This window comes from Pleurodeles waltl, chromosome 1_2 (assembly GCF_031143425.1).
Source record: "Pleurodeles waltl isolate 20211129_DDA chromosome 1_2, aPleWal1.hap1.20221129, whole genome shotgun sequence".
Classification (NCBI taxonomy): Eukaryota; Metazoa; Chordata; class Amphibia; order Caudata; family Salamandridae; genus Pleurodeles; species Pleurodeles waltl.
The window spans coordinates 894237735-894256570 of record NC_090437.1 but is presented as its reverse complement, the minus strand read 5'-3'; the positions used below and the strand labels follow the sequence as shown (position 1 = coordinate 894256570).

General features: G+C 44.5%; 1 protein-coding gene across 4 annotated transcripts in view; it reads right to left on the bottom strand.

The window, feature by feature from the left end:
- The window catches only part of FAM149A (family with sequence similarity 149 member A), a 348769-nt gene that overhangs the window by 27020 nt on the left and 302913 nt on the right, over nucleotides 1-18836 (bottom strand). For all 4 annotated transcript variants that reach the window (XM_069200080.1, XM_069200089.1, XM_069200105.1 and 1 more), the window contains exons 9-11: nucleotides 5713-5816; nucleotides 4763-4984; nucleotides 1896-2016 (exon numbers count right to left, since the gene is read on the bottom strand). In XM_069200080.1, coding sequence (XP_069056181.1) covers nucleotides 1896-2016; nucleotides 4763-4984; nucleotides 5713-5816 — 447 coding nt within the window. The remainder of the gene's footprint in view (nucleotides 1-1895; nucleotides 2017-4762; nucleotides 4985-5712; nucleotides 5817-18836) is intronic.

The window sequence follows — 18836 nt, the reverse complement described above, 5'->3', positions numbered from 1 at the left end:
ACTGGAGTGGGGTGGAAGGTGGCTAGATTTGAGTGTGGTGGATTCTGGTGGACTGGACTGGAGTGGGGTGAACTGGATTGGTGTGCGATGGATTGGATTCGATTCGATTGGAGTAGTTTGGTGTGGGGTGGATTCGACTGGAGTGTGGTGGATTAAGGTGGACAGGATTGGACTGGAGTTGGGTGAATTAATCTGAATTGGATTGGAGTGGGATGGATTGGAGTGGGGTGGGTGGATTGCAATGTGGTGGAATGGATTGGAGTGGGGTGACTGGATTGTAATGGGTGGAATGGATTTGAGTGGGTGGGTTGGATTGGATTGGAGCAGGGTGGGTTAGATTGGAATAGAGTGGGTTGGATGGGAATAGGGTGGATTGAACTGGTGTGGGGTGGACTGGACTGGAGTGGATTGGATTGGAGTGTGGTGGGTTAGAATGGTGTGGGGTAGATTGTTTTGGAGTGGGGTGGATTGGACTGGAGAGAGGTAAATTGGGATGGAGTGGATTGGATGGTTGTGAGGTGGACTGGATTACAGTGGGGTGATTTGATTGAACTGGATTGGATTGGTGTTGGATGGATTGGAATGGGGTGGATTTTGGTGAATTGGAGTGGGATGAATTAGAATGTAGTCGGGTGGATTCGATTGGCGTGAGGTGGGGCAGATTGTTTTAGATTGTAGTGGGCAGGTTGGGTGGTACAAATTGTTTGGGATTGGAGTGGGGAAGATTGTTTTTGATTGCCATTAGGCAGATTGTAGTGGGATAGATGGTTTGGGATCACAGTGGGGCAGACTGGAGAGGAATAGATTGTTTTGGGTTGGAGCGGGGCAAATTGTTTTGGATTGGGGTGGGGCAGATTGAAGTGGGGCACATTGTTTTGGAATGGAGCAGATTTGAGTGGGGTTGATCATTTTGGATTAGAATGAGGTAGATTGTTTTGGATTGGAATGGGGCAGATTGTTTTTGAGTGGAGAGGGGCAGATTGTTTTGGACTGGGGCAGGGCAGATTGGAATGAGACAGATTGTTTTAGATTGGAAGTGGCCAGACTGTTTTAGCTTGGAGTAGGGCAGATTGTTTTGAATTGGAGAGGGGTTGGTTGGGAGGATTGGAGTGTGGTGGATTAGAGTGGACTGAGGTAAATTGTATCGATTGGGGTGGGGTGAGGTTGGGTGGATTGGAATGGGGAGGGGTGGACTGGATTGGTCTAGGGTGGATTGGATTAAGTGGGGTGGCTTAAACTGAGTGGGGAAAATTGGTGTGGAGCTAGATAAAACACACACACACACACACTGGATCTTTTGTGGCACCAGCTCACACCAGTGCACAAGCAACATTAGGTCCTACATATCAACAGGACAGAATATGCTCTGTTACATACCAAGCAGAAATATTATGTGGGAGGGAACAGAGTAGGACACTTGTTAGTTCACAGCTTGTGCTCCCAAGCAGTTCTAAACAAGGTGGCCAGCCTGCTCTCATTTTCTCTGGCAGTGCCCCAAATTAAGCTCCTTCTGGACGGACATGTTGTTGGCAGTGGATATCATGTTTGACCCTTCCCATTACCGTCCCTATCCTGTGCGTTTCCCTTTCATACTTTCTGTGGTTACCCTACTGAGTGGATATTCTTTGCTATCCCCACTGGCCAGTGGATGTAGGTGGGATGATGCTTGTGTCTTGCTATTTAAAAATTAATAAAAAGATATAAACCATGAAATGATGCCTAAGGTTTCTCTGACAAATCACATTCACAAATGCATTTCTCTGTGTTACGATCGGCAGTTGGATTTTGGACTCCGAGAAGGCACCTTTCTAAAAAAAAAATGGAGCTCTACCAAAACTGTTCATTTTTCAGCAACCTTTATGCATCTGTGGCTGTAATAAAAGTACAACTCTTACCGAAGAAGGCCACGCCCCTGGTACTGTGAGATGCTGTTCCACTGCCTCTGCGTTGATTGGTGGTAACTTGTTGCGGGACATTGGAATGGGTGGTGAGGACAAACGATCTAAACCGGTGCAACTGAAATTAATAAAATCAGTTTGACAAAACAAATCAAATACAAAGCATTCCTAATCATGTCTGTAATTATGGCGCTCTCACTTAGACAAATAATCGATATTAGTTACTCAAACACAAATACAGCATACAAAGACGGGTGTAACCTTACTCGTTCATGCCAGTTTTTTGCTATGTTCGTCTGGAGCTTTCTACTATGGAATATTATGTTTTAGTGGGCACTTAGCTGCTCAAGATAGAAGGCAGTTGCTTTCACCCGCACAATCAACATTGCGTGCAAGCTTTCTCACTAAGAATGTACAGCTTCTAATGCTTAAGAGTTAACAGATGCATTTGGAAACTTACCTTCCAACTACAATCAGAACAAACGGATAAAATATGCTTTGTGGACATACATGAATTGCGCAGCTGTGCTGAGCAAACTGTCTCTAAATGCTGTGGTAATCACAGATACATCAAGCACAAATGCGGGTGCTCTCCACCAAATATGATAATTCAGCAAAATCATAAATTTGAAATGATCTAGCTTCTGGTTGAGGCATTCCAGAGGAGGCTGCAAATTATGGGACCAGTAGACTTAATCTGACATCCATATCATAAAAAGAAAAACATTGGGACCAATTTAGCCAATTAGCGATGATCTTGGCACTTCTGGCTTGACAGTCTAAGATTTTGGTTGCTAGAGATTGCTATAAACGGATACAAACTAACAAATCTCACAAAGAACGCTCTTCTGAGCTAACTTTCACAATTCCTTGTGCATGAGTCGTTTTGATTGTCCTAAAACGAAGTAGATAAAAAAGAAATTGATTGTTACAGTTATGGCCTGGGGTTCTAAAAGTGTATATTTTTACCTTGGAAAACACACAGACTTCTAACAGAGACCTGCATTGTTATTTCAGGGTAAAGGGAAATGTTGAAAGGTGAGGTGAGGAAGATGACTCGTTTTGAATTTAGGAAAAGCAACATAACTTTCATCTTTTTGCCTTGGGGTAAATCTAGCTTGACTAGTTGTGAGATGAAAAGAAGGGATGATAACATGAAGGTTTAACTAGATATCATTAAAGCAGGATTCAGTTTATAATAAATTCTTTCGAAGAGGGTTAGTTAAGGAGTAGATATGGGGTAAAGATTACAAGGGTGAGTTTGAAACTCTGGGGGCCCTACGCTGAACCTTGTAAGGAGAGAATGTGAAAGCGGACAACTTTTACTGTCTCCTACCAATCGTTAAGAAAGAAATCAAACCATGTTATAACAGGAACGATAATAGCAACACTAGTCATAATAATAATCTCTGTTGCTGTTGCTAATATTATTGGTTTTAATAATCATAATAATAAATATAATATGCAATGTTATAGCACTTTTGCCACGGGACTTTATAAACAATAGCTTCTACGTACAATTATTATTTCTCAATTAGAATTCCTACTAAGTTCATCTGCCCCAGAAGAGGGAAAAGGTGAGTCGACCAGATCAGGATTTTAAATAGCAATTGCTTAACTCACTGAGATATGTTATCGTTTCAGGGACTTGGTCAATGTGACCCTAGTCAAGGTATTACCTACACCTGCATGACTCATACTGGTCAAGGTATAGCCTATATCTGCATGACTCACACTGGTCAAGGTGTGGCCTATATCTCCATGACTCATTAACAGCAGGAGATCATTCATTATATCGTATGCAGCAAATAACGTCATGATGGACCAAAGAGTAGTAATTATTGATCCAAACACAGCCTTGATGAGTCATCATGGGCCCAGGTAGAAACAAACATAGCTTAAAGGGGTGAATGGAATGCAGCAGATGACAGTGGCCAGTGCTTAACATGAGCCACTGGTCTCCGGTGCGGGGCACAGGCACTTATTTGTTAGGGCTGGCACGCACTTTTCTGCCTCAGGCATTTACTGCGAGCAAAAGTCACATATGGGAAAGACAGAGGAAGAGAAAAATGAAAAAGCGTAACAAAGGGACGAAGCAGAAAGATGCGAGGGTGAGCTGAAGGGGCAGGGAGAGGCTGTAAATTGATTTTTAGAGGCCCAAAACGGCTTTAGGATTATGCTGCCTCTTTATTACGTGTTTGCACATCCAATTGCAGCAGCCCCATGTTTCAGAGGAGAACTTTGGGCATGTTTTTATTTACAAACTAAGCACTGATACTGGTCCATTTCAGTACAGACGTGCCAAGCAATGACCTTCCTAATAGTCTTAAACTCACAACGCACGGGCCTTCTGGATTCCAAAAGTACTTCTTTTAAAAAGGGGCTTGGTTGTTTGGTTTTTTTATTTTATTTATTTTTTAGCAAAGTAGGCCCTTTGAACAATGACATGAAAAGTAAGGAGATTATATAAGGCATGAGGAGACTGTGGTTACTGTGTCCGCTGTTTGCCAAATTACCATCACTGTTGGTGAAAAGCAGGTCCCTTTAGAATTATAAATTTGAAGATGAAAGACTTCCAATCCTTGCACTACCCTTCATGGAGTATTTCTCTAAAACAGTGATGTGTGTGCTACGTTTCAAAAGCTGTGCACTGCGATCATAACATCATTCAATCAATTTTAACCCTTCATGAAAAGCTTGTGGCAATCAGCAGCCACAGCTAGGCAAAGGACCATCTGTACATTCTATATGCAGGAGGTCAGCATGATTTCGTAAAGTAGGTCATGTCGTACATTTACTGTTATAAGCCTATATTTGACGTCAGCACATTCCTTTCAATGTGATGATAAATGGTCATTGCTCACAGTTTTGTGCCCCTTAACACTTCATCACTGTAAACGTTGGGGGTCTTTGATCTGAGTGGGTCTGTGGTGAGAGATGGCAGCCGGCGCAGTGCTGGAGTTTTTCTGGAAGACACTGGCGGCACACGAGATGTTGAGAGAAGGTTGCTGTCCATAGTTCGTCCAAGACGATTCCTCGCGGTGAAAATACTAGAGCCAGTAGAGAGCTGCTTATCATCTTGCTCACTTAAATACAAAAACATATATCTTTTTACTCGCTGATATCATGAAAACATGCTCAACAGATACTAAGAATCTATATGTATAACTACATTCAAAAAAATAGAATTGGATGATATATATGCTATTCTTTAAACTTACAAGGCTGTGGTTACAGGGTGGTGCACATAGAACAGTTCTGTGTATTTATTAATAAGAGTCTTAATAATGTTGTTTACTCCCCAAAAATACATACAAGTGAAGAAGTGGGACTGCGGGGATGAAAAGGGATAAAACATTAGAAGAGCAAACACGAGAAAATAATTAAATGCAGAAAGAAATATAGCAGATATCATGAAATCAACTAATTTGTTGCAAAGTTCCAAATCATGGTGAATATCACTGGAGAGCTCAGAATGATGGTTAGGCACACCTTAGACTGTATTATCAATCTATCTTAGTTATTGTACAAGATGATAAAATAATAATTAGACTGTATGCTAAAACATCAAACCCATTTCGTGTTCACCTTTTTTGACTGTATATTTATAACACCTATTCTTGTAAAAACGGTAATCCATTCACAGGAGCAATAACCCAAAATTCCTGAACTTGTAGCTCTGGAGGGGGATACGCTGCAATTTGTATACCTTATGGAGTGAAAATAAGTTTGTGTATCATATCATTTGTACACTTAGCACTTGGCTACAGATGGCGGAGGGCCAACAGCGAGTATGAAAGGCCATAGTACTTACAGGGTCTTGTCGATCAGTCCAGCATGGCGTTGTTGAAGCGGTTTGGCTTGAATCGTCATTACCCCGTTCAAATCACTATAAAAATGACCTGGCATGCGGTGAAACTGTGAAATGTAGAAAAATGTCATAATTTAATTTATTGTTATTTAAAAAAATTCTCTAGGAATTATTACAATGAAAAGGAGAGGAATCACCAAATGCAAATTAAAATTCTCAGTCTTAAAGCTAGACGTGTCTTTTCTTAAAATATAATTTTCTCTATCTTCAGAATGACATAACGGATCAGCATAAATGTGAGATATTCATGCTGAAGGCTAGCAAATGTATTTATATTTGGGTCCTAGAAAGCCTCATGATACCTTCAGCTAAGCCCAGAGCCTGGAAATGACCTTCATGTATGCCTAAACCACAGCAACCAACTTTTTTTCATCCACCATAAATTCGGCAATCCATTTACAGGTCAGCATGCCCAGATTCATTACATTGTGCCCATGCTCGGTATCTTTGATGGTATATTTGCCATTTTTCATTGTCATTTGCACCAAACGACTGGTACACTTAAAGTATGTAAATAGGGCGTGCTTTGAGAAAAAAAAGGCATACAGATTGCATACAAAAGGTTCGATTTAATTTGATTAGATTTTATAAATGTGTGCAATTGCCCAGAGGACTGCTGGTGTCGGAAAGGTGGGAGAAGGAATCAAATTTAAGTCTGAAGAGGTCAGTTTTTAATACTCTGATAAATTTCAAGATTTGATTCAGCTGAGGTAGACGGGCAGTAGGCTATTCCATGCAGTCAGCACGGTGAAGGCACGCCCCCCTGTGCACTCTAGAATTTTGGAATATTTACAAGGAGAGAAAAGCTAGAGGGAGAGGTCTAGAAGATGAGTATCGGGATAACAAAGTGCCATATCTGTTAGACATGGGTCCTGGACAGCCTTATGAAGAAAACAGAGAGTTTTAAAAAGACACTTTTTCTTACAAGGAGGCAATGGAGGGTGAGGACATGAGAAGAAAACCTGTTATATTTACAAAGACCTAGAGTAGGTCTGGCTGCTGTATTCTGAGTCACTTTTATAGTATAGAAAATATGGGTATGAGGCCATCTAACAAGGAGTTAGTTGCTGGTAATGACAGACTGAAACAGGTTTCTCTTACAAGACATAGGAAGCAAAGGCATAATTTCCCTCAAACCCTTCATCATACAAAAGCAGATAGCAGTTACTATATTAATGTGAGCTTCGAAGTAAGGTTTGGAAATAAATATGACTAGGCCATGAGTTCGGGGTAGGGCAGTTCCTTAAGACCGTGATCACCAATGGTCCAGAGGGGAGGATTGCTAAAAGTGAGGATCCCAGTCGTTTCAGTACTGAGCCTCAGGGAGGATTTGAATTGGTCCTGGAAGGAATCCTGCCCTCCTTACAAACACAAGAAGATTTAAGTGTCATCTGCATAGAAGTAAAATCAAAAGCCATAGGAGACAATAAGGTCAGCCAAAAGAGCTACAAAAAGATTAAAAAGCTTCACCTGTCATATTTTTTAAGGTGGAAAGAAAATGTGCAAAGGAAACCGCCAGCATACATTCCTCTAAAATAGATGTAAATCAACCCAAAATGTTTCCCTGGAGGCTGGAAGTGGTAAATGTGTCCAAGGGAATCATGTGAGAAACCATGTCAAAAGCCTACGAAAGATCAAAAAGAATGAGGGTTGCTGAGCTGCCATTATCTAGGATCATGCAGATGTTATTGTTGGTGGCTGTTAATAATGTTTTATTGCTGCCAGTAGAATAACACAATGAATTGCTAAGTATTTAATAAGGAATTGTATATTATGAAAGTATTGACATCTCTCAATGAGTTTAGCGGTCACCAGTAGAAGGAAGGTAGGACAATGGTTAGGTAAAGTCATTGGATCCAGAGGGTTTTTTTTCAACAATGGAATAACAAGACCTGTTTTGCACAAAACTGGAAACTTACCACAAGATAGGGAGCTTTTGCAGATGGATGTTACAACAGGGATGGCAGAAGGGGCAATAGCATTCATAATGTTTGCAGGGCAAGGGTCTAGTGGAGAGCCAGAGGAAGGAAAATGTTACCTACAGAGAAAGCATCTGTTTGTGCCATGTAATTCTGTAGATTCACATGCTTTATATACTTCTGCCATCTAGTCCGGACTTGTGCAAGTTGTTTTTCTTTGAAGAAGTAATTTGAATCACAGGTTCGAGTGACTCTTCCTCTCTGTGATAGTGCGCATGGGCATCAATTCCTTTGCTAGATTGTTTTCCCACAGGTGTATGAGAAAAGGAGTGTAGGAGAAGTATAGAGAAAGAGATGTCTATGCAAATTTAACTACATATGGACAAATATACAAATATAACAAAACTGGAATGGCCACAGGCATCAGAGGAGGGAGGGCTTATGTGAATCTAATCAATCAATCAATCAGCAAATTTGTAAAGCGTGACTAGTCACCCACTAGCGTCTCAAGGCGCTGGGGGGGAGATCAGTTGAAGAGCCATGTTTTGAGGTCTTTCCTGAATTGCTATAGGGTGGAAGATCTTCTGAGGTGGATGGGGAGAAAGTTCCAGGTCTTGGTGGCGAGGTGTGAGAAGGATCTTCCTCCAGCTGTGGTCTTCCAGCTGCGTGGGATGGCGGCGAGGTCGGCGGAGAGGAGCTGTCTGGTGAGCGTGTAGAAGTGGAGTCTGCAGTTGAGGTATTCTGCTCCGACGTCATGAAGGGCTTTGTAGGTGTGCGTGAAAAGCCTGAATGTTATTCTCTTGTCTATTGGGAGCCAGTGCAGGTCTCTCAGTAGGGCAGAGGTGTGGCTGTGTTTGGGGGCGTTCTTGATGAGACGGACGGAGGCGTTCTGGATGTGTTGCTGTCTTTTCTGTACCTTGGCGGTGGTTCTGGCTTAGAGTGGGTTTCTGTAATCTAGGTGGCTGCTGATGAGGGCCAGGGTGACTGTTCTTCTGGATTCGGTTGGGATCCATTTGAGGATTTTCTGGAGCATGCACATGGTGTGGAAGCAGGCAGAGGAGACTGCACTGACTTGACGTTTCATTGAGAGTGCTGAGTCCAGGATGAAGCAGAGGTTGCGGGCATGGTCGTAGGGGCCGGAGTGCTTCCGAGGGAAATGGGCCACCACGAGTCGTCCCAGGTGGAGGGGTTGTTGTCGATTACGAGGACTTCTGTTTTGTCGGGATTTAGCCTGAGACAGCTATCCTTCATCCAGGTGGCGACTGCCTTAATTCCGTTGTGGAGGTTGGCTTTGGCTGTGGGCGGGTTATTGGTTAAGGAGATGATTAGCTGTGTGTCATCGGTGTATGAGACGATGTTGAGTGCATGGTGTTTGGCGATGGCTGTTAGTGAGGCCAGGTAGAGGCTGAAAAGAGTGGGGCTCAGAGAGGAGCCTTGCGGGACGCCGCAGTTGATCTTGGTGGCCTTTGAGTAGAAGGGGGGAAGTCAGACCTTTTGGGTCCTGTCAGTGAGGAAGGAGGTGATCCATTCTAAGGCCCTGTCGCGATTGCCGGCATCATGGAGACGAGTCTTTAGAGTGTGGTGGGAGATGATGTCGAAGGCGGCGGACAGGTGGAGGAGGATAGAGCTGTGGTCTCACCCCTGTCTAGGAGGATGCGAATGTCATCTCTGGCAGCGAGGAGGGCGGTCTCGGTGCTGTGGTTGCTCCAGAAGCCTGACTTTGAAGGATCCAGGGTGTTGTTGTCTTCGATGTGTTTAGTAAGTTGTCAGTTGACAGCTTTTTTGATGAGTTTCGCTGCAAAGGTGAGCAGAGAGATGGCCAGAAGTTCTTGAGGTCATCTGGGTTTGCGGTGGGCTTCTTCAATAAGGGGTTGATTTCTGCAAGTTTCCAGATTTCTGGGAAGGTGGCGGTTTTGAAGGAAAGGTTGATGATGTGCCGGAGTTTGGGAGCGATGGTGCTACCTGCTTTGTTGAAGATGTGGTGGGAGCAAGGTCTTAGGGTGAGCCGGAGATGTTGGACCAACAGAGTAGGTGGTGGGAGTTTGGAGAGGCTTTGGTGGTGGGTATGACATGGCAGGCGTGGGGTGGTCCTGAGCCGGGAAGCTGCAGTAGATGGCCGAAATCTTGCGGTGGACGTAGATGGAGAGGTTGTTGCAGAGTTCTTGGGAGGGGGGGAAGCCTGTTGAGGTTCACTCCGGGGTTGGTCAGTTCACTGATGATCACGAAGATCTCTTTGCTGTTGTGTGCGTTGTTGTTGATGCGTTCCTGGAAGGCGTTCCTCTTGGTGGTCCTGATGAGTTGGTGGTAGGTGTTTATAGCTTTTTTGAAGGCTTCATAGTTGGTGGGGGTCCTGTTGGTGCAACATTTTCTTTCGAGGCGTCTGCAGTTTTGTTTGGATTCCTTGAGGGTGGGGGTAAAGCAACTGGCTTTCGTTGCTGTGTGTCTGTTAAAGGGTTTGTTGATGGGGGCTATGATGTTGGTGCAGTCTGAGATCCAATTGTTGAGGTCTAGGGCAGTTGTATTTGCATCAAGGCCGTCTCAGAGGGGTTAATTATTGAGGCTGGTGGCTAGCTGGTCCTTGGTGATCCTGTTCCAGGTCCTGCGAGGGTGTCGGTGAGCAAGGTGTTGGTCGGGTGGTTTGCTGAAAGTGAAGTGGATGCAGCGGTGGTCGGTCCATTGGAGTTCGGTGGTGTGGCTGTCGGGAACGTGGTTGCTGGCGGTGAAGATGGGGTTGAGTGTGTATCCGGCGGAGTGGGTGGGTGAAGTGATGAGTTGCTTGAATCCAAGGTTGGTGAGGTTTTCGAGCAGCGTTGTGGAGTTGTTGTTGTTGGAGTTCTCCATGTGGAAGTTGAGGTCCCCGAGGAGGATGTAGTCCTTGGAAGCGAGCGCGTGGGTGGTAGCGAGGTCGGCAATGGTGTCCCAGAAAGGGAGGCAGGGGCCAGGCGGCCTGTAGATGAGGGTGCCTCACAGTGTGGTGTTTGGGTTAGTTACAATCTGGAAGTGGAGGAGTTCTATGTTGGTCGTAGTATCTTTGGTGTTGGTGGAGAGGCGCAGGGACTCTTTGTGGACACCGGCGATGCCTCTCCCAGGTCGGTTTGTGCGGCCTTTGCGAATGATCTTGTAGCCATCAGGGATGGCAATGGCGATGTCCGGTGCCGAGGAGGGGTTTAGCCAGGTTTCCATGAGGAAGGCGACATCCGGGGATGTTGTGTCAATGAGATTCCAGAGCTTGATGGTGTGCCTGTGGATGGAGTGCTTGTTGATCAGAATTCAGCTGAGGTTTTGTTCTGCTTTGTGGGTTCTCGGGGGTGGAATAGAGTTGCGAAGGCTGGTGACTCTGCAGTGGCAACAGGTGAAAGGTCCCTTAGTGTCTCTTGGTGATGCATGGTGGCAGGCAGGGGATCGTCTGATGTTGAGTGTGTGGAGGGTGCTGGGGTTGTAGCGGTGGATGGTGGGGTTCCTGGCACTGGGTGTGGTCCAGGCACGGACAGGCGCAGACGGGCTTGTCTTTGGCGCGCTGGAAGTGCGGCCTTGCAGCATGCTTCATTTAAGGACTGGAAGGCGGGCGGGCGGAGGGCGGTGGCAGGTGAAATGGCGGGAAGGTCCTTGCTGAGCTGGCGAGGTCCTGAGTGGCTTCTGTGCAGCGCTGGTGCTGCTCTGGCTGGTCCTGGTTCTGCTGGAAGATGCTGTCGCTGTAAGCAAGTAAGCAGGGAACTGCTCACTGTGGCTGTGCAGCGTGCAGCGTGCTTCATTTAAGGGCTCGGAGGCGGGGGGCAGGCGGTATGGCAGGAAGGGCCTCGCTGGCCTGGCAAGGTCCTGAGTGGCTTCTGTGCAGCGCTGGTGCTGCTCTGGCTGGTCCTGGTGCTGCTGGGAGACGCTGTCGCTGGCGGCAGCAAGCAAGGAACTGCTCACTGTGGCCGCGCAGAGTGCTCCGTTTAAGAACTGGGAGGGGCAGGGCTGAGGGCGGCAGGCAAAATGGCGGGAAGGGCCTCACTGGGCTGGCGATGACCTGAGTGGTTTCTGTGCAGGGCTGGTGCTGCTCTGGCTGGTCCTGGTGCTGCTGCTGCTGGGAGACGCTGTTGCTGGCAGCATGTAAGCAGGGAACTCTACAGCTCTACATGCCACGAACAGATGCTTAATGGGTAATTAATATTTTTCCATTCAATAGCATGTTTGGCGGTAGATACATATGTTCTGCATAGACTGTAAAATGGTTCCTCCATAAAAGTGGTGGCTAGCCTCTGGGGGTTACAGTTGACTGATAAAGTGTTCACAGCACAGCTTGACATATGTTTGCTTGCTAACGTGCTAGTATAGCCACACAGTAATGTTTTGTGAATGTGTTTGGTGTAGACCATGTAGCTGCCTTAAAAATGTCAGCTATAGGGATATTTCCAAGAAAAACCACAGTACCACCTTTTTTCTTAGTAGAATGTGTTCTAGGAGTAACAGGTAACAGTCTCTTTGCTTTAGCATAGCAAGTCTGTATACACTTAACTATCCATCTAGCTATGCCGTTCTTGGATATTGGACTGCCTTTGTGAGGTAGTGAAAAGGCTACAAAAAGCTGTTTAGTTTTTCTAAACTCTTTGGTTCTTTCAATGTAAAACATGAGTGCTCTTTTAACATCTAGAGTGTGTAGAGCTCTTTCTGCATCAGATTCAGGATGTGATAAGAAGACTGATAGCTCAATGGATTGGTTTATATGGAATTGTGAAACCACTTTAAGAAGGAACTTCATTTTTTTTGCAAAGGACCTCATTCTCTCCATGAATCTGGAAGAAAGGTTCTTCTACGTTTAGTGCCTGGAGCTCACTGACACGCCTAAGTGATGTGATGGTGTTTTGCTTCACTAATGACTAAGCTGAAACACTCATGCACTGACAAAAAATCTCTGGAATGCACTTCTTAGTCCAAAGAACACATTTACTATTTCACTACGCAAGGTTCCTAAAAGGAGATTAGCTTGCTGAAAGCACACGTTTAAAAATGGTCAAAACAATTAAATGAAATAATGTACAAATGATTCTCCACTGCAATATACACAGCAAATATACGTATCAATATTATAATGCAAAGCAAATAATGAATTAAAAAATATGCATCACCATGAGAAAAGGGCATCACTGCTTCATCTCCCTCCTATTCAGCATCAGATCGCCAGATCCAAGAATCGATCGAGGAGAGTGAGATCAATTATCCTCACTGAAAGGATGGCACACTCCAGCGTCCTGAATGTGCCTGAGATCTGCAAACACTCTCTGTCCCCAGTCCATCTGGTCTCGGACTCTTATACTTTGAACAAGCAAGAAAGGAAAAGTCTACAACTTTCCCTCTCCCTGCAGAAGTTTATTCATTCAAAAAATGCTGATTGCTTTAGGTCTGCTTTGAAAATAACATGTCGGGATGTGGCCACAATCCCAAAGTGATAATCCAAAACAAGTCCGTTCCCTACTGACTGAGTACATTCTTATCAGCCTATGCCTTTGGTGGAGAAAAACACAAAGAATAAAAACATGTGCACATTGTATAATGTGGAAAAAGTAGCAGTGTCTAATGCTAAGATAAAATCAATAGGCAGAATTAAGCTGGTGGTCACTAAATTGACAGTGTAGTGCTAGGCTAAGTGCAACGTGGAGTCAGTGGTCAAAACTCACATAACATTACAGATGGCAACTAAGAAAGCTATCTTCCAAGAAAGGTACTGAAGAGGACATGAATTAAGTGGGTCAAAAGGAGGGCCCATGAGCCTGGTAAGCACAATATTAAGTTCCAGGGTGGTGCAGGTGGCACCATGGATGGAATGACCCTTTTAAGGCCTTCCATAAAAGCTTTCATGACTGGGATTCTGAACAAAGAACTATCTTATCTGTTCTGTAGATATGCAGTTATAGATGCAAGAGATAGGTAATTGAGGTGTAAGTGAATTGGATTTTTGTAAATGGAGCAGATAACAAATTATGTCTGAACAGTAGCTTTGATGGGGTCAATACGTTTGGGTATGCAGTAGCAAACAAAACGCTTCCATTTTTGCAGCATAACATTCTCTAGTTGTGGGTCTACGAGCTTCCCTGAGAATGTCTATACATTCTGCAGGTAATCCTAACTAAACTCTATGACTTCGGGATCCCTATCGCAGGTTGAGTGACTTGTGGTATGGTTGTCTGATCTATTCTTTATTTTGAGTGAGAAGGTCCAGTGTGTTGGGAAGCTTCTTGTGGAGAACTACCGATAGGTCCAGAAGTGTGGTGAACCATGGTTGATGCCACAAGGGAGCTACAAGGATCATGGTGAGAGAGGCTTGCCTGATCCTCGGAACCAGAAAAGGAATGAGAGGGAGGGATGGAAAAGCATAAGCAAATATCCCTGACCAATTCATACACAGAGTGTTGCCCTTGGATAGAGGGTGTGCATACCTGGAAGCAAAGCTTGGGAATCTTACATTTTCTACTATGGCGAAAAGTTCTATCTGAGGAGTTCCCCACTTTGCAAAGTATGTTTGAAGGACTTGTGGGTGGAGTTCCCATTTGTGGACCTATTGCTGCATCCTGCTGAGCAGGTCTGCAAAGTTGTTGTCCATCCCTGGGAGATACTCTGCCACCACGTGAATGTGGTGGTGGAGAGCCCACTTCCGTATTGTCTGAGAGAGTTGTGATAGTTGGGACGACTGTGTCTCCCCCTGTTTCTGTAGCTAATATATAGTTGTAATGTTGTCCGTGCCAACTAAGACAACCTTGTGAGTTAAGGGAAGAAATGCTAATAGGGCTAGAAACACTGCCTAAAGCTAAAGGTATCTGATATGTAGGGATTGGTGATCCTAGAGGCCCTGTACTGTAAGGTCTTGAAGGTGAGCACCCTCACCCATCAGTGATGCATCTGTGGTCAGTATGACCTGTGGCACAGGGTCCAGAAAAGTCTGCCCTTTCAACAGGTTGGTGGCGTTCCACCATTGCAATGAGTGGTGAGTATGGCGGTCTGACAACACTAGATCTTCCAGGTGACCCTGTGACTAAGACACTGATGTGGCGAATACATGTGCAGTCTGGCATGGGGAACAATGACAGTGCAGGATAACATAATTCCTAACAGGTGCATCATAGTCTTGACTGTATATATGCGATTCTCCTGAAAATGGGGGAGAAGAGACTAAAAAGTTTGAATGCGGGCCGGGTTGAGGTATGCTAGCCCCAACTCTGTACTAAGAATAGCTCCTAGATAAGGCTGTATCTGAAGGGGTTGGAGGTGGGATTTAGAAAAGTTGAGTGTGAAGCCCAGTGTGTGAAGGATATCCACTGTCAATTAGGTGTGATACTGACACTGTCGTAAGGTGCTGGCTTTGTTAAGCTAGTCGTCTACTAAGGGAACATATTTTGTCTTCTGAGGTGTGCGGCAACTACTGCTAAACACTTTGTGGTGAGGTAGTGACCCCGAAAGGCAGGACAGGACTCTAAACTGGTTAAAGAAGGATATTCAGTATTTTACCGTAGAGAGAACTTATCCTTTTCTATCAGAGAATTTCTATAAACAGCCCAATCAGACCTTCCAAGACAAAGCGGATTGGACATCGAGAAAAATTGTGACCTTCTCGGATACCTCCGAGTCAGAGGGTGAGGGTAGCTCATATCAGTTCGATGCCTTTGGGAATAGACGGAACCAGGGAGATCAAACCTTCTCGAATACTCATTTTTTAGGCAACAGAAGGCACCATCAAAGAGCTAGATCCCGGTACTACAGGAACAGCAGATTTGCAGGATCGGAACAACCAGACCAGTTTTTGCAAACAAGAAGAAACCAGTACTGGAGGGATTAGTGGACATATCTATTTTTAACCTAAGCAAAGTCCGTCTTGATCACTCTATGGAAAAGGTACTCTCTAAATGTTTGTCTTTTGTGCCATGTGCACATGTAAACAAGTTTGAAATGTTTAAAGATATACATGTTTTTTTAGAAGGATTAGACTCAAAACCAAATTTGGGAAATGAACCCTCTTCCCAAGAAGAGAGGAATAAATCTGGACTTCGACCAGTCTCGCAATTCACCATGGGGACAGATATGTTAGAACCTGAAGTTCTTATTTTTGAGAAGGTGGTCCTTAAGAAACTAACTCAAGCATGTAGGTTTATACCCAAACCACGACAGAACCTACACAGAGATGAGAGAATTGCTCTTAAGACTTTACAAAACAATAAACAGATTGTGATCAAGCCTTGTGATAAAGGAGGAGGAATTGTGGTGTTTGATTCCCACCAATATACCACCAAAATGTATAATATGCTACAATGTGAGGAATTCTATAAAAAAATATAATTTAATCCGGAATAAAGGATTCAGAATAAGATCAGAGAAAGGAACCAGCTAGCATTACAACATGAGGTGATCTGTGAAAAAGCGTTTGAATTTCTCACTCTTGAAAATACGCGATTTCCAGTAATATATGGCTTACCTAAAATGCATAAAGACTTGGTTGATCCCCCACTTCGACCAATAGTATCCATGATTGGCTCAGCCATTGAGCCGCTCTCTAAATATGTAGACAGCTTTTTGAACCCTTTGGTGGCAGAGTTACCATCATATGTGAGGGACACTGGACATATTGTGTGGCTGACCAAAGGACTTTCAGTATTGCATCTTTTTCTATGGCTGACCAAAGGATTTTCAGTATGGGACAGCAAGGATAGTGTTTTATCTGTTGGCTAATTAATGAATTCTAAATAAGGAACATCAAGGGAGGCCAACCAATACGTGCTAGTACAAATTCAGTTTGGCTACGCCGTGGCCGGCCCGAAGAATATGAGTATGAAGTCTGAGGCTGTTCTAAAGTATTCATCGTTTTGATTCTTTTGTTTATATATGATGAACTGTTTGTACGTATTTGAGATTAGTGTAGATAAAAAAATAAAGAGCAATTTTTGGTATTTTTCAGTGTATCTGTGAATTTAATTTGTTTTTTGATATCCGTTTTGTTGTCCTTGTATGAATGTGGTTTGTGTGAGGTATGGTGTTGATTATCAATTGTTTGTCTTAGTATCTTTATGTGAGTTATGACAAGATTTCTATATTATATGGTATTTGCATTATTTTTGATTTAGAATAAACTTTGTATTAGTTTACTCTGTGTGATACTTGTGGGTAATTGTTTGTATGTGAAATATATAGGAGAGAGACACGTTTGTTTAGAGAATGCTTGCCTGCAATAACAAACCTTAGGTATTTTCAGTGTGCAGGGTAGATGGGAATATGAAAGTAGGCATCCTTTAGATCTAGAGCTGTCATAAAGTTACCTTGTTTCAGAAGTGGAATAACATCCTGAAGAGTAACCATGTGAAAGTGTTCTGACAGGATGTATTGGTTTAGTGGTCTGAGGTTGAGGCTAGGCCTGAGAGAGCTGTCCTTTTTGTGAACGAGGAAGTATAGGGAATATACCCCTGATACCTAGTGTTTTAAGGGAACAGGCTTGATGGCCCCTTTGGGAAGAAGGGATTGAACTTCTTGTTTGAGAAGAGTGAGGTGCTCGTGGGATAGCCTGAGAGTGGGAGGGGGAATATCTGGAGGAGTGGTAATGAGCTCCAGACAACAAACATGTTGGATAATGGAAAGGACCCATCGGTCCATGGTGCCGTTGACCCATTCTGAATGAACGTTTTGGAGCCATCCCCTGACAGGTGTGGAGAGAGCGGGGGAATACGGAGGCAGTCATTGCTTTGCAGTGGAGGAAGAGCCTCGGGAGGCGGTGCTCTTACCTCACCCCTTATTGTTGTTGCCTCTGTATGAACCCCTGTAGAAATCCCTAGAATTGGAAACTTGAGGCTGTCTGGATTGTGAAATGGACGCCTCAGAGGATGTGGATTTATAGGAGCCTCTGAAATTGAGGTGACGAAAAGTGCCCCTCTGTGTGGGGGATTGGAGGGCACCCATGGCCTTTGCCGTATCTGTATCCTTCTTTAGCTCTCAAGGGTGGTATCCAATTGAGAGCCAAAATGATGCTCTTTGTCAAAGGGCATGTTAAAAACCGCTTGCTGAACTTCGGTTTGAAACCAGACGAGTGGAGCCAAACATGCCTGCTAAGGAGGACACTTCTGTTAATGCCGCATGCAGCTGTATCTATGATGACCATTGCACAAAGGATGAAATTATTAGAAATTGTTTGCCCCTCGCAACTATTTGTTGCACTCTCTTCAGGTGCTCATCTGATGAAGACTGGAGGAGCACCTCCATTTCATCCCAATGAGCCCGATGTATCTGGCTAGCAATGCCTGGGATTTGGCAATAAGCTAACGGTTGGCTGCATGCGCAGCAACTCTTTTGCCTGCAGCATTGATTTTCTAGCTCTCTTTCTCAGGAGGATGGGAGTCCCCAGTGGCCTGGCTATTGGCATGCTTTTATGCTTTGGTGGTGACAATGGAGGCGAGAGGGACCTGAGACCTAATATATACTAGGTCAGAGGGAGCCGGCTTATATGCTTTGTTGACTCTAGGAGTGATAACCCTAGAGAGGACGGGCTCCTTAGAATTTCATCAGCATGATGCAGCATGCCTGGGAGCACAGTGAGGAACTAAATATCCCTGTTTTGAGTGTGTCAACAGGAAGTCCTGTTCGATGGGGTCCCTGTGTTACTCTACATTGTGAAATACTTGTTGGTAGGGAGTAGTGTTCTCTGGTGGTGAGGGGTATGCGGGGTACAGGTTTGGATCATTGGAAAGGATGAGATCAGGATCATAAGTGACTCAGGGATCTGGGTCATGTTGTGGCCCACCCAAATCTTCCCCAGAAAATAATGGAGATCCCTGAGGGGTGTAATCGCCTGGTGTAGGTGAGACAGGAGAATGAGGAGGGGAGGTAGGTAGAGGACAAGGAGGGGGTGTTGGGGGAGCAGGAGGAGAAAGGAGGAGCAGGAGGAGGATAAGAAGACCTGCAAGATGGGCTGGTGGCCATGTCCTTAGTTCTCTTTTGAGGTATAGGCATTTCCAAGGCTTCCTGAAAGGACAGCTTCCTATTTAACAATATAAGAGAAGAAGCAACAATGCGTCCTGTACCATCTTGAATATGGAGGCGGCCAAAAAGAGCGTTCATAGTCTCCAGTATAGGCTCCACAGGAGAAGGAGTAGCAGAAGAGTGACTACAGTCTCTGTGTTCCGAAGTTTTTGGTTC